The sequence below is a fragment of the Macaca thibetana genome, chromosome X (genome assembly GCF_024542745.1).
Source record: "Macaca thibetana thibetana isolate TM-01 chromosome X, ASM2454274v1, whole genome shotgun sequence".
In the NCBI taxonomy this organism is placed as follows: domain Eukaryota; kingdom Metazoa; phylum Chordata; class Mammalia; order Primates; family Cercopithecidae; genus Macaca; species Macaca thibetana.
In genome coordinates, this window is record NC_065598.1 from 67,275,763 (window position 1) to 67,291,815 (window position 16,053).

At 41.7% G+C, this 16,053-nt stretch overlaps 1 protein-coding gene across 1 annotated transcript in view; it reads right to left on the reverse strand.

Moving 5' to 3' along the window:
• TEX11 (testis expressed 11) overlaps nucleotides 1–15,739 on the reverse strand; it is a 323,712-nt gene extending 307,973 nt beyond the window's left edge. The window contains exons 1-2 of the mRNA XM_050776219.1: nucleotides 15,662–15,739; nucleotides 14,760–14,817 (exon numbers count right to left, since the gene is read on the reverse strand). Of these exons, the coding sequence (XP_050632176.1) occupies nucleotides 14,760–14,796 (37 nt within the window). The 5' untranslated portion in view covers nucleotides 14,797–14,817; nucleotides 15,662–15,739. The remainder of the gene's footprint in view (nucleotides 1–14,759; nucleotides 14,818–15,661) is intronic.
• Nucleotides 15,740–16,053: the final 314 nt, after the last annotated feature.

Here is a 16,053-nt window from a genome sequence, read left to right on the forward strand (position 1 = left end):
ATCCTGGCTAATATGGTGAAACCCCGTTTCTACTAAAAATACAAAAAAAATTAGCCAGGCGTGGTGGTGGCTGCCTGTAGTCCCAGCTACTCAGGAGGCTGAAGCAGGAGAATGGCGTGAACCTGGGAGGCAGCGCTTGCAGTGAGCCAGAATCACACCACTGCACTCCAGCCTGGGCGACTAAGCAAGACTCCGTCTAAAAAAAAAAAAAGAAAAAGAATAAGATCCAGTCACTTGCAACAACATGGATGGAACTGGAGATCGTTATGTTAAATGAAATAAGCCAAGCACAGAAAGACAACTCAACTCCATTGTACGGTTTCACTTATTTGTGGGATCTAAAAATCAAAACAATGAACTCATGGACATAGAGAGTAGAGGAATGGTTACCAGAGGCTGAGAAGGGTAGTGGGAGCCGGGGGGAAAGTGGGGATGGTTAATGGGTACAAAAAATATATAAAAAATGAATAAGACCTACTATTTGATACAACAATAGGGTGACTATAGTCAATAATAACTTAATTGTATATTTTTAAATAACTTAAGGCCAGGCGTGTAATTCCAGCACTTTGGGAGGCCGAAAAGTGGACTGCCTGAGCTCAGGAATTCAAGAACATCCTGGAAAACATAGAAAAACCCTGTCTCTACAAAAAAAATACAAAAATTAGCTGTGCATGGTGGCAAACACTTATAGTTCCAGCTACATGGGAGGATGAAGTGGGAGGATCGCTTGACCCTGGGAGGTGGAGGCTGCAGTGAACTGAGATCACACCACTGCACTCCAGCCTGGGAAATGGAGCTAGGCCCTGTTTCAAAAAATAAAATAAAATAACTTTTAAAAGTGTAATTGGATTGTTTATAATTCAAAGGATAAATGCTTGCGGGAATGGATACCCCATTCTCCATAATGTGCTTATTTCACATTGCATCCCTGTGTCAAAACATCTCATGTACCGCATAAATACATAAGCCTACTATGTGCCCATGAAAATTAAAAAGAAAAAAAAATGGGCCAGGTGTGGTGGCTCACGCCTGTGATTCCAGCACTTTGGGAGGCTTAGGCCGGTGGATCACTTGAGGTCAGGGATTCAAGACTAGCCTGGCCAACATGGTGAAATCCCATCTCTACTGAAAATACAAAAAAACTAGCCAGGAGTGATGGTGCATGCATGTAATCCCAGTTACTCGGGAGGCTGAGACAGGAGAATCGCTTGAACCCAGGAGGCAGAGCAGTGAGCTGAAATCGTGCCAGTGCACTCCAGCCTGGGTGACAGAGAGAGACTCCATCTCAAATCTAAAAAAAGAAAAAAGAAAAAGAAAATGTGCTACATATATATACACAATGGAGTACTCTTCAACCATAAAAAAGAATGAGATCCTGTCATTTGCAGCAACGTGAATGGAACCGGAGGTCATCATGTTAAGTGAAATAAGCCAGGCACAGAACAACAAATTGTGCATATTCTCACTTATTTGTGAGTTAAAAATTAAAACAACTGAACTCATGGAGATAGAGCGCAGAATGAGGCTGGGAGAGGTTGTTGCGGGAGACGGGTAGGAGAGGAAGGGAAAATGGCTAATGGGTACAAAAAAATAGAATGACTAAGATCTAGTATTTGATAGCATAAAAGAATGACTATAGGCAATAACAATTTAATTGTACACTTGAAAATAACTAAAAGAGTATAATCAGATTGTTTGTAATACAAAGGATAAATGTTTGAGGTGATGGATACCTCATTTACCCTGGTATAATTATTACACATTTTATGTTTTTATCAAAATATCCCATGCACGCCATAAATATATACACCTACTATGTATCCACTAACAATTAACCAGCAATTAAAAATATATATACATAGGCCAAGTGCAGTGGCTCACATCTATAATCCCAGCACTTTGGGAGGCCGAGGCAGGCGATCACTTGAGGTCAGGAGTTCAAGACCAGCCTGGCCACCGTGGTGAAACCCCATCTCTACTAAAAATACAAAAAAAAAAAAAAATAGCCAGATGTGGTGGCGTGCACCTGCAGTCCCAGCTACTCAGGAGGCTGAGGCAAGAGGATCGCTTGAACCCAAGAAGCAGAGGTTGCAGTGAGCCGAAATCATGACACTGCACTGGAGCCTGGGCAACAGAGTAAGACTCCATCTCAAAAACTATATATGTGTGTGTTACTATCCTTGTGGGCAATATGAATGAAATAGACAAGAGTTGGCCGGGCACGATGGCTCATGCCTGTAATCCCAACACTTTGGGAGGCCGAGGCGGGCGGATCACGAGGTCAGGAGTTCAAAACCAGCCTGGTCAATATGGTGAAACCCCGTCTCTACTAAAAATACAAAAATTATCTGGGCATAGTGGCGTGCACCTGTAGTCCCAGCTACTTGGGAGGCTGAAGCAGAAGAATCGCTTGAACCCAGGAGGCGGAGGTTGCAGTGAGCCAAGATCATGCCACTGCACTCCAGTCTGGGTGACAGACAGAGACTCCATTTCAAAAAAAAAAAAAAAAAAAAAAAGAAAAAAAAAAGAAATAGACAAGAGTTATTTTATTCATTCATTCAATAAAACTTTAATGATAACCAAGTATGTTGTTAAGCACCAAAGATATGACATGAACAAGACACAGTCTCATACATGCCTCAATCAACAAACTTTTTAAAGTTCTAAATCACCTTAAAATTCCAGTAACACACTCTAATTTTACAATTGATTAAAATAAAGCATGGAGAAGTTAACTAACTTGGCCAAGATCAAAGCTATTAGCAACTCAGCCCTGAACAGAATCCAAGGAAACCGCACTCTTTCTGCTTTGGCTGATGTCTACATGTCTCCTTGTAAAATTTAGTTCAACAAACATTGCTCAAATGCCTGGTATCTTGCTAGGAATATAAAGATGAGTGAAGCCGTCTATGCCATCATGAGGATTACACTACCAAAGGTAATTAAATTCTAAAAATTATAGTAGTAATCAGTCATGAGATCAAAGTTGGATGAAGGGAAAAAATTAAAAATAAATAAAAATTTAAAAATTATAATATAATGTAATAAGTGCTGTAAGTGGAAGACGCTACAAGAATGTAAAAGGATTGCACAAATGCCCATTTGAGGGATGGAATATAGGAATAGCAGGATAGGCTTCACTGAAGTGTTACTTGAGGTGGAGCTGAAGGATGAGTTAGAGATTTCCAGGCAGATACTGAGGGAAAAGAACACGCCAGAGGGCAAAGCACAGAGGTGTGAAAAAGCACAATGAATTCAAACAGGCATAAGTAGTTATGTATGGCTGGAGAAAACACCATTAGAAAGGTATGTAGGGGCCAGAACTTGGAAGACACTGTATGGCATACTAAGAAAGTTCAATTCTGTGGGTCACTCAATGTCTTTATTTCATAAACTGTATTTTTTTTTTTTTTTTTTTTTTTTTGAGACGGAGTCTCACTCTGTCGCCCAGGCTGGAGTGCAGTGGTACAATCTCAGCTTACTGCAAGCTCCACCTCCCAGGTTTACACCATTCTCCTGCCTCAGCCTCCCGAGTAGCTGGGACTACAGGCACCCGCCAGCACACCCGGCTAATATTTTGTATTTTTAGTAGAGACGGGGTTTCACCGTGTTAGCGAGGATGGTCTCGATCTCCTGACCTCATGATCTGCCCGCCTCGGCCTCCCAAAGTGCTAGGATTACAGGCGTGAGTCACCGCGCCCAGCCATAAACTGTATTATTCCCCCTAACAGGTGCATACCAGGTGGCATCAGTGATTATCTCAATAAGATTTCTGTACAGGCTGTATAATAAGTTTGCTCATGATTCTAAACTATGTGGCCCTCTCTTGGGATATTTCCTAATAACTCTATCATTCTTAATCTGAGGATCCCATTGTTGTATTTAAAGGAAAAGATAGTTCAGGGAAGATTCCAAATAAAGTCCTTTGAGATTCAGTGACAACCAATTATCTTGAGTGAGTTTTCCTCCTAAACTTTTTAGTCTAGATCTGCACTGTCTAATACGGTAGCAATATGTGGCTACTGAGCACTTAAAACGTGGCTAGTTCAAATTAAGATGTGCTTTAATTGTAAAATACACATGGGTTTCGAAGACTTAGTTTAAAATGAGAATGCAAAATATCTCAGCAATTTTGTATACTGATTATATGCTGGAACAAAAATGTATGAATATGCTGGGCCATAGCATTAAAATTATTATTATATTAAAAATTAATTTCACCTATTTATTTTTACTTTTTAAACGTGATTACTAGAAAATTTTAGGTTACATTTCTAACTCACATTATATTTCTACTGGACAGGGCTGGTATTGAGTATACATTGGAGCTATATTCTGAAGACTTGATGAAACAAATTAGCTAATGTCTACCTCCCTAACAATCATCATAAATATAATAGAAAAAGAAAATATAGAGGCTGGGCACTGTGGTTCAAGCACACCTGTAATCCCAGCACCTCCTGTAATCCAGAGGCCAAGGGAGGCGGATCATTTGAGCTCAGGAGTTCAAGACCAGCCTGGGCAACATGGCAAAACCCAGTCTCTACAAAACATACAAATATTAGCCAGGCGTGGTGGTGCATACCTATATGTTTATGCCACTGCACTGCAGCCTGGGTGACAAAGCGAGGTCCTGTATTAAAAAAAAAAAAAAAAGGACCAGGTATGGTGGCTCATGCCTCTAATCTCAGCATTTTTGGGAGGCTGAGGCAGACGGCTCACCTGAGATCAGGAGTTTCACCATGTTGGCCAGAACAGCCTGGCCAGCATGGTGAAACCCCGTCTCTACTAAAAATATTTTTTAAAAAATTAGCCAGGAGTGGTGGCGCATGCCTGTAATCCCAGCTATTTGGGAGGCTGAGGCAGGGGAATCACTTGCACCTTGGAGGCGGAGGTTGCAATGAGCCAAGATGGTGCAACTGCACTCCAACAGAGTGAGGCAACAGAGTGAGGCTCTGTCTCAAAACAAACAAACAAAAAATTAATTAATTAAAATAAAAACACAAAAATTAGCCAGGTGTGATGGTGGGTGCCTGTAATCCCAGCTACTTGGGAGGCAAAGGCAGAAGAACTGCTTGAACCCGGGAGGTGGAGGTTGCAGTGAGCAGAGGTCGTGCCACTGCACTCCAGCCTGGGTGACAGAGGGAGACTCTATCTCAAAAAAAAAAGAAGAAAATTTAAAATTTTCTTGAAAGAAATGATAATAGGCCGGGCGCGGTGGCTCAAGCCTGTAATCCCAGCACTTTGGGAGGCAGAGCTGGGTGGATCACGAGGTCAGGAGACTGAGACCATCCTGGCTAACATGGTGAAACCCAGTCTCTACTAAAAATACAAAAAACTAGCCGGGCGAGGTGGCGGGCGCCTGTAGTCCCAGCTACTTGGAGGCTGAGGCAGGAGAATGGCGTAAACCCGGGAGGCGGAGCTTGCAGTGAGCCGAGATCGCGCCACTGCACTCCAGCCTGGGCGACACAGCGAGACTCCGTCTCAAAAAAAAAAAAAAAAAAAAGAAAGAAATGATAATGGAAACACAACACACCAAAACATATGGGATACAGCAAAAGCACTACTCAGAGTGAAGTTTATCACTGAGTGCCTACATCAAAAAAGAGGAAGAACTCCAAACAACTTAATGATGATTCTTAACTAGAAAAGCAAAGGCAAACCAAACCCAAAGTTAATTGAAGAAAAGAAATAATAAAGATCAGAATAGAAATAAATGAAATTGAAATGAAAATATATACATATAAAAGATCAATGAAGGCCAGTGGTGGTGACTCATGCCTATAATCCCAGCAGTTTGGGAGGCTGAGGTGGGTGGATCACTTGAGGCCAGGAGTTCAAGAGCAGCCTGGCCATCACAGCAAAACCCCGTCTCTACTAAAAATACAGAAATTAGCCTGGTATGCCTGCAGTCATAGCTACTAGGGAGGCCGAAGCACGAGAATCGCTTGTGCCTGGGAGGTGGAGGCTGCAGTGAGCTGAGATTATGCCATTGCACTCCAGCCTGGGCAATGGAGTGAGACTCTGCCTCAAAAAAAGAAAGAAATCTAGAAAAAAAGGCTGGGTACAGTGGCTCACACCTGTAATCCCAGCACTTTGGGAGGCCAAGGCAGGTGAATCACCTGAGGTCAGGAGCTCAAGACCAGCCTGGGCAACATGGTGAAACACAGACTCTACTAAAAATACAAAAATTAGCCAGGTGTGGTGGCAGGTGCCTCTAATCTCAGCTACTTGGGAGGCTGAGGCAGGAGAATCGCTTGAGCCCGGGAGGTGGAGGTTGCAGTGAGCCCAGATCGCGCAACTGAACTCCAGCCTGGGCAACAGAGTGAGACTCTGTCTCAAAAGAAAGTTAATAAAGTGTGTGTGTGTGTGTGTGTGTGTGTGTGTGTGTGTGTGTGTGTGTATATATATATATATATATATATAAAGGAGAATGAGAATTTGTCTCCAAACTTATCATAGGAAAAGGAGTTTCAAAGTGTGATAAACAGTTGTCATTCTTTAAGAAAAATAACCCTAATGTTGAGGACAACTAAGCTAAATTATCTCAGTGCCAATATTCTTTCAACATCCTTCAGCTTCTTTTTGCTATTTCCCTTGTTAAGCCGTCTTCTGTTTTGGATGTGCCTTCCGTTTGTCAAGATGAAGAAATTTTTCTGAATCAGGTGGCACAGCTTAGGAAACCGCCAAGCCGGGTTGCTTAAATAAAAACCTGTCTTCCAGAAAGAAAATACTCTAGATAACCTATTGGAAGCTGGTTACAAAAGCTTTTTACATCCCAGAAATTTCCCACCTAGGTATTTCCCCCAAGAGAAATGAAAACCTAAGTCCATTTTCAAAAAGTATACATGTCAAGGTTGCAGTGAGCTATCACTGTGATACTGCACTCCAGCCTGGGTGACAGAGCAAGACCCTGTCTCAAAAAAAAAAAAAAAAAAAAAAAAAAAAAAAGCCCTGTACATGAACATTCATATTAACTTGTTCATAGTAACCAAAACTGTGCATCAGCTGAGAAATGGATAACAAATTGCAATATAATCATTCAGTGGAATACTACTAAACAGTAAAAGGGAATTAATTACTTGTATATGGAACAATATAAATGAAGCTCAAAACAACTACGCTTAGTGAAAGATGCAATAGAAAAAAGGGTACTGCTAAGAGATGAAACCTAGACATTTCCTTTCCAGTAATGCAATACGTCTCAACTCTTCACTCATGCTAGATTTGATTTTGTTTGTTTGTTTTGAGACAGGGCCTTGCTCTGTCAGCCAGGCTGGAGTGCAGTGGCATGATCGTGGCTCGCTGCAGCCTTGATCTCCCTGGTTCGGTCAATCCTCCAATCTCAGCCTCCTGAGGAGCTGGGAATACAGGTGCATACCACCTGGTTAATTTTTTTTTTTTATTTTTAATAGAGACAGGATCTTGTTATGTTGCCCGGGCTGGTTTCAGGCTCCTGAGCTCAAGTGGCCCGCCCACCTTGGCCTCCCAAAGTGCTGGGATTACACGTGTGAGCCACCAGGCCCAGCCTCATGCTGTATTTGGAGACCGTGTTTGAAACCCCAGAGTAATGGACACAGATAAACTAGAGAATGAGCACATAAAAATACCATGGTAAGGAGACAACATTCAAGAACAAGGTCTTGGATCAGAGAATATTTGGCATGAAGATGTCTTTGCTGCAGTCTGAATGCTCATGGATCCCTGGCCCCAAATTCATATGTTGAGACCTAATCCTCAATGTGATGGTATTAAGAGGTGGAACCTCTGAGAGGTGATTAGGTCCACTCTCACGAATGGGATTCGTGCTCTTTTAAAAAATGCCTGAGGGAGCTTGTTTGCCCTCTTCCACTTTGTGAGGACACAGAAAGGATTGCCATCTAGCAAGAAGGCCCTCGCCAGAATCTGTTGGTGCCTTGATGATCTCGGACTTCCAAGCCTGCAGAACTGTGAGAAATAAATTTATGTTGCTTAAAAGCCAAAAAAAAAAAAAAAAAAAAAAGGACAGAAAGAAAAAGAAAAAGAAAAAGAAAAAAGGGTATTTGGCCAGGCGTGGTGGCACATCCTGTAGTCCCGGCTACTCAGGAGGCTGAGGCATAAGAATCACTTGAACCTGGGAGGCAGAGACTGCAGGAAGCCAAGACTGCACCACTGTACTCCAGCCTGGGCAAAAGAGAGAGACTCTATCTCAAAAAATAAAGAAAAAGAAAAAGAGAAAAGGGTACACTGTATGATTTCATTTATAAACTAAACTACAGGTAATAGAAAACAGAACAGTGGTTGCCTAAGGTGGAGCATTAGGGATAGACTGAATGCAAAGTGGCAAGATGAAATTTTCTAAGAAAATGAGCATGTTCAATTTCTTGATTGGAGTGGTGTTTAGAAGAGTTACATTTGCCAAAAAAAAAAAAAAAGGCATCAACCTGCACGCTTAAAACGTGTGAATTTTACTGTATGTAAGTTACACTTCAATAAAGTTGATTTATCATAAAGAAAATGAAAGAAATGATTTATCAAAAAGAAAATGAGGAAGGGAGGGAGGAAGGAAGGAGGAACAAAGGGAAGGAGGGAAGGGCAGAAAGAAAAGTGCTTTGGAGAGTAAATCCCTGGAGGCCATAGATCAGAAACAGGAGCACAGGGTGGTATCAAACTTTGTTCAACATGTAGAAGGCAACCTCAAAGGTGAACAGAAGAGTTTGTAACAGAAATGCATATATGGTGAGCCCCAAGAGCTCTTCCAAAAGGAGAACCAGAAATTCTAAACCTAGGGATAATGCCCAGTATAGAACAAGAGATGGTTGTCAGACTTTGGAGACAAGTGCAAATCAGGCAGACTGCATAAGCATAACCAAAGCTTAATGGATTGATGTCAACTTGAAGTAAGGTTTGTAATAGCATAACATTCTGTCCTTGGCCCTGTTTGATTTAACAGTTTTGTAAATGATTTGGAAGAAGCAGCTGAGGAAAAATCACAAATAAGATAGATTATATAATAAGGAACAGAAATTAAATCTCCAGCAATAGCAATGGGATTAATGTAAGAAAAAAGTATAGTCCTGCAGGTAAGTCTTCAAAACTAACTGCACCAATCAAGATGTCACTTAACAGCAGCATATATTTTTAAAAGACTGAGACCAGGCATGGTGGCTCACGCCTATAATCCCAGCACTTTGGGAGGCGTAGGCAGGCAGATCGCTTGAGCTCAGGAGCTCAGGAGCTCAGGAGACCAGCCTGGGAAACATGGTGAAACCCTATCTCTACCAAAAATACAAAAATTAGTCAGGAATGGTGGCACATGCCTGTATTCCCTCAGGAAACTGAGGTGAGAGGACCACTTGAACCTAGGAGGATAGCGCCACTGCACTACAGCCTGGCAATAGAGTGAGACCTTGTCTAAATAAATAAATAAATATTTAAAAAAGACTGACGGGCTTTAGGGGACAGAGTTCAAAATGAATAACTAACGTGATATGAAAGAAAGAAAAAGCAAATTCAGTCTTAGTTATATTATTATCTAAAGAGAAAAATGATCAGTCCTAAATCTAAAGAGAAAGATTACAGGCGTGCATCACTTAAGGACAGGGATACATTCCGAGAAATGTGTGATTTGGTGATTTTTATCATTGTCCCAATGTCATAGAGCAGTGGTCCCCAACCTTCTTGGCACCAGGGACCGGTTTTGTGGAAGACAATTTTTCCACGGATGGTGGGGGGATGGTTTCAGGATGAAACTGTTCTACCTCAGATCATCAGGCATTAGTTAGATTTTCATAAGGAGCATGCAACCTAGATCCCTCATGTGGGCAGTTCGGGCTCCTATGAGAATTTAATACTACTGGCCACTGATCTGACAGGAGGCGGAGCTCAGGCAGTAATGCTTGCTGGCCCGAGGGCTCACCTCCTGCTGTGCAGCCAGGTTCCTAACAGGCCAGAGACAGGTAATGGTCCATGGCCCAGGGGTTGAGGACCCCTGTCATAGAGTATACTTACACAAGATGGTATAGCCTACTACACGTCTAGGCTGTATGGTATAGCCTATTGCTTCTAGGCTACAAACCTATACCTCAAGTTACTGTACTGATTACTGCAGGCAACTGTAACACAATGATAAGTATTTGTGTATCTAAACATATCTAAACCTAGAAAAGGTAAGTAAAAATATGATATAAAAGATTTAAAATGCCTGGGTATGGTGGCTCACAACTGTAATCCTAGCAATTTGGGACACCGAGGAAGGAGGATCGCTTGAGCCCAGGAGTCCGAAACCAACCTGGGCAACATAGGGAGATCCCATCTCCACAAAAAAATTAAAAATTATCTGGGCATGGTGGTGCATGCCTGTGATTCCCGGCTACTCAAGATGTTGAGGTGGGAGGATTACTTGGACCCAGGAGGTAGAAGCTGTGGTGAGCCATGATCACACCACTGCGCTGCACTCCAGCCTGGGTGAGAGAATGAGACCCTGCCTCAAATAACAATAATAATAAATTTTTAAAAGATAATAAAAAGGTACACCTGTATAGGGCACTTACCATGAGTGAAGCTTGCAGAACTCGAAGTTGCTCTGGGTGAGTCAGTGAGTGAGTGGTGAACATAAGTGAAGGCCTAGGACATTACTGTACACTATTGTAAACTTTATAAACTCTGTACACTTAGGCTACACTCAATTTATAAAATAATACGTTTATTTCTCCAATAATAAATTTACCTTAGCTTACTGTAACTTTTTTACTTTATAAGCTTTGTTTGCTTGTTTGTTTGTTTGTTTGAGATGGGGTCTCACTCTGTCACCGGGGCTGGAATGCAGTGGTGCAATCTCAGCTCACTGCAACCTCTGCCTCCCAGGCTCAAGCGATCCTCCCACCTCAACCTACTGAGTAACTGGGACCACAGAGTAGCTGGGACCACAGGCGCATGCCACCACCTCAGGATAATTTTTTGTATTTTTGATAGAGACAGGGTTTCACCATGATTCCCAGGCCAGTCTCGAACTCCTGAGCTCAAGTGATCTGCCTGCCTCGGCCTCCTGAAGTACAAACTTTTTAATTATTTTTAACTTTTTGACTCTTTTGTAATAACACTTAGCTTAAAGCACAAACATTATACAGCTGTACAAAAATGTTTTCTTTCTTTATATCCCTATTCTATAAGCTTTTTTCTGTTAACATTATTAATTTTACTTTTTAAACTTTTTGTTAAAAACTAAGTCACACACACACACATTATTAGCCTAGGCCTACACAGGCTCAGAATTATCATTATCACTGTCTTCCACCTCCACATCTTGTCCCACTGGAAGTTCTTCAGGGGCAATAAAATGCATGGACCTGTCACCTGCTATGATAACAATGCCTTCTGGAATACCTCCTGAAGGAACTGCCTAAGGCCATTTTACAGTTAACTTTATTTTTTACAAATAGAAGGAGTACACTCTAAGATGATGATAAAAAATAGTATAAGATAGCATACTAGTATGCTAGTATGGTATAGTGAATACATAAACCAGTAGTATAGTCATTTATTATCACCATCAAGTATTATGTACTGTATATAAATGTATATAAATGTACGTGCTATAGTTTTTTTTTTGTTTTGTTTTTGTTTTTTTTTTTTTTGAGACGGAGTCTCGCTCTGTCACCCAGGCTGGAGTGCAGTGGCCGGATCTCAGCTCACTGCAAGCTCCACCTCCCGGGTTCACGCCATTCTCCTGCCTCAGCCTCCCGAGTAGCTGGGACTACAGGCGCCTGCCACCTCGCCCGGCTAAGTTTTTGTATTTTTAGTAGAGACGGGGTTTCACCGTGTTAGCCAGGATGGTCTCGATCTCCTGACCTCGTGATCCGCCCGTCTCGGCCTCCCAAAGTGCTGGGATTACAGGCTTGAGCCACCTCGCCCGGCCCGTGCTATAGTTTTAAACAACTGGCAGCACAGTAGATTTGTTTACACCAGCATCACCACAAACACATGAATAAAGCATTGCTCTACAACTTTATAACGGCTCTGACATCACTAGGTGACAGGAACTTTTCAGCTCCATTAAAATCTTCTGGGACCACTGTTGTATATGCTGTCCTTTGTTGACTGAAATGTCATTATGCAGCACATGACTGTATTTTATGCTGATCATATCAAACATAGAGAATTGTGTTCTATTCTGGGTACCACACTTTAAGAAATAACATGAAAAGAACAGAGGATGTTTAAAGGATAGCAAACAAAATGATAAGGGGACTAGAAGCCAGGTAATATAAGGAATGTTTGAACAAACTAAGAATGCTCAATCTGAAGACACGTTCTGGGGTAAAAGATAAGTTATCTTCAAATAGTTGAAGATGACATGCAGAAAAGGAGTTACATTTATTTAGCCCCAATGGGTGTAATTATCTAGACACATTTCTATTCCTTCTTGGTCTTTAATTTTTTTTTTTTTTAAGACAGGATCTCACTCTGTCACCCAGGCTGGAGTATAATGGAGCAATCAAGGCTCACTGCAGCCTCCACCTCCTAGGCTCAAGCGATCCTCCCTCCTCTGGCTCCTGACACTAGTACAGGCATGCAACACCACACCCAGTTTGTTTGTTTTTTTTTAAATTTCTGCTAAACTCTCAGAAACACAGTGTTCGTTGTAGCATTGTTGTTTGTAATAGCAAATATTTGAAACAATGTTTATGTCCAACAAAGGAGACCGAATGAATAAATTGTGGTACATTTACATTCAATGAAATAACTACTCATCAGCAGTGAAAATAAATGAACTAAAAATATTCATATGGGTAAATATTGAAAACACAGCCTGGCACAGTGGCTCACTCCTGTAATCCTAGCACTTTGGGAGGCCGAGGCAGGCGGATCACCTGAGGTCAGGAGTCCAAGACCAGCCTGGCCAATACGGTGAAATCCCGTTCCTACTAAAAATACAAAAAATTAGGCGGGCATGGTGGTGCGTGCCTGTAATCCCAGCTACTCAGGAGGCTGAGGCAGGAGAATCACTTGAACCTGGGAGGCAGAGGTTGCAGTGAGCCGTGGTCACACCATTGCACTCCAGCTTGGGCAGTAAGAGCAAAACTCCAGCTCAAAAAAAAAAAAAAAAAAAAAAAAAAAAAAAAAAATATATATATATATATATATAAACACAATGCTGAGCAAAAAAAGGAAAAAAGAAGACAAGCTGCAGGAGAAAGAAATATAAAATAACTATTTATATAAAATTTAAAAAGAAAAATGGTACATGTAATCTTTTAGTGCTTTGAAATATCTGAAGCACATGGCAAACTTAAGATTTGACAGAACTCAGTGGTAGGTACATAGATGTTCATTATGTTATTTTGTATACTTTTCTGTGTGATTCAAATATTTATGTAAATACAAAGTATCAAATATTATCTACTTAAGAATCATAATCCTTATTCCATCTTTATACCTTTAAGATATTTTATCTTAATTTAAAACTTAAATTAAATAGTAGTGGGCTTTACTGTTATCGTTTTAAAATAACAAATATTGGCCTGGCATGGTGGCTCACAACTGTAATCCCAGCACTTTGGGAGGCCAAGGCAGGTGTATTAACTGAGGTCAGGAGTTTGAGACCAGCCTGACCTACATGGTGAAACCCTGTCTCTACTAAATACAAAAAAATTAGCCAGGCGTGGTGGTGCGGGCCTGTAGTCCCAGCTACTCGGGGAGGCTGTGGCAGGAGAATCGCTTGAACTCAGGAGGCAGAGGTTGCAGTGAGCTGAAATGGCACTACTGCACTCCAGCCTGGGCGACAAGAGCAAAACTCTCTCTCAAAACACAAACAAACCAAACAAACAAAAAACAAGTATTAACAAAATATTGACCCGAACTTTTTAAAATCATAGATTTGTAGCCACATTTCTTACCACCTATTTCATTATTATATGAATGTGAAGGTACCACAGGTCTCATTATTCCCCAGAAACAAAGAAAGTACTATAAACTCTCCTATATCTAGCACAGTTGAGGAATCTGGTGCTCTGGTCAATCAAATTGCTTTTGTTTATTAAGAGTTCCCATAAATAGCAAACACGGATTACCAATTTTCCAAAGAATTAAGACACAACAAAATGCACTTAAATCTAAAACTACACAGGATATAATTTATTTTTCACAGATGATTATGGAAAGGCACTCCAAGATCTTGCAGTAATTTTTTAAACTTATTTTTATTGCAATAGATTTATCTTTCAGATTAAACGTTTTATTTTGCATGTCATAAAAATCTTGAAAAAAAAAAACAAGTTATGAATTGTGAATTCTGTCTCCCTACACTAGTTCATGAAAAGGCTCCCAGTGTGTTAAAAATCGACATTGTTTCTGGTACATAAATGGGAAAACCTGGAGCTAACGACACTGCAAAAAGACAAAACTCAGAAACAAAATACTTAGATTTTTTTTTTTTTTTTTTTGAGACGGAGTCTCACTCTGTCGCCCAGGCTGGAGTGCAGTGGCGCGATCTCTGCTCACTGCAAACTCCGCCTCCCAGGTTCAAGTGATTCTCCTGCCTCAGCCTCCTGAGTAGCTGGGATTACCACGCCTGGTTAATTTTTGTATTTTTAGTAGAGACGGGGTTTCACCATGTTGGGTCAGGCTGGTCTCGAGCCCCTGACCTTGTGATCCACCCGCCTTGGCCTCCCAAAGTGCTGGGATTACAGGCGTGTGCCACCACGCCCAGCAATATTTAGATCTTAAATGAAGCAGCAGTTTGACATTATTTTGTACTACCACGTAAAGCTACGTACCTTTAAAGTCCATGGAAAGAAAATCATCTTTGTCCATTTTTAAATCTCTGGCTCAAGCCTATGAAATAACAACATATTTTTAATACTCTGTTTTATCCTCTAGTTTCTCAACAAATTTCTTTCCAGTGAAATGTTTCCCGTTACTTGTTATCCAAAGGCAGAAAAAAAGGCCGAGTAAAGTTAAAAGCCCATGAAAGGGCTTTTATGAGGGGCAGGGCCAGGCTGCCAAGTTACATCAAAGGGACCTTTTCTTACCATAAGTCTGCCTGGCAACGGGGGAAGTGGAGCTGAGTGGTACCCTGTGATTGGTCTGGCTGGGTCTCGCTGCTTCTTCCTAATTGGTTCAAAATCCACATCCGCTACCAACCGCACATTCAAAGCATCCAATCACTCATGGTCCTTTTTCCCGCTCTATGAGAAAACTAGCACCTTCAGCATACTGCCCCCAACGGTCATCAACAGTCCCACTTCAGTGTAATTTAGGTCCTTCAGCATCTAAACAACAATAACTACTATCTCCGGTTTTCGGTGGCCCATCATTGCTCCCCATACTCCTCTATCCTCATCAAAAAACATTTTGTTGTCCCCAGCGGTCATCAACAGTCCCGCTTCAACGTATTTTAGGTCCTTTAGCATCTAAACTACAGTAACTACTATCTCCGGTGTTCAGTGGCCCGCCACCGCTCCCCATACTCCTCCATCCTCGTCAAAAAACATTACGTTTGCCCATCTTCGTTCGCCTTGAGAGTCACGAGCAGTTCGGTAGTACAAAGTCACTGCCTTAGGGCCACTCTAAAAAGTTTTGACCTAATGGCTATAATATATTCTTGCTGGTTATAAACTACCCAGCTAACTTACGCTTGAAGCCTATTCTACCCCTTCCTGCCCACTAAATCACTCACCTCAGCCGCAGCCACCAATGCCGCCCTGCTCTCTCCACAACCTCCGTCCACAGCGCACGAGGACGTTCAGAAAGCTCCGCCCCCTAGCGTCGTTAGCGGCGTCACCCTAGGCCACTAAAGCCACTCCCACTTGGCCTTTACCCTGTGTCACGGAGCGTAAGCCGTGCGACCCAAACTAGACCTTAGATCCTGGGGATGCAGTTCAGAGAGTCAGTCACTGGGTGAGTTCAGGGTGAGAATCACTGAGAGTAAGCAAATATGATGTAGTACTGGAAGCATACGACAATGAATTGAAGGAAAAGTGCAGATGGCCAGGATTACCGCCGAAAGGAGAGCAAGACTTCACACACAAAAAAGAACAGGAAAAGAAATAAAGCAAGTAGACACTGTTG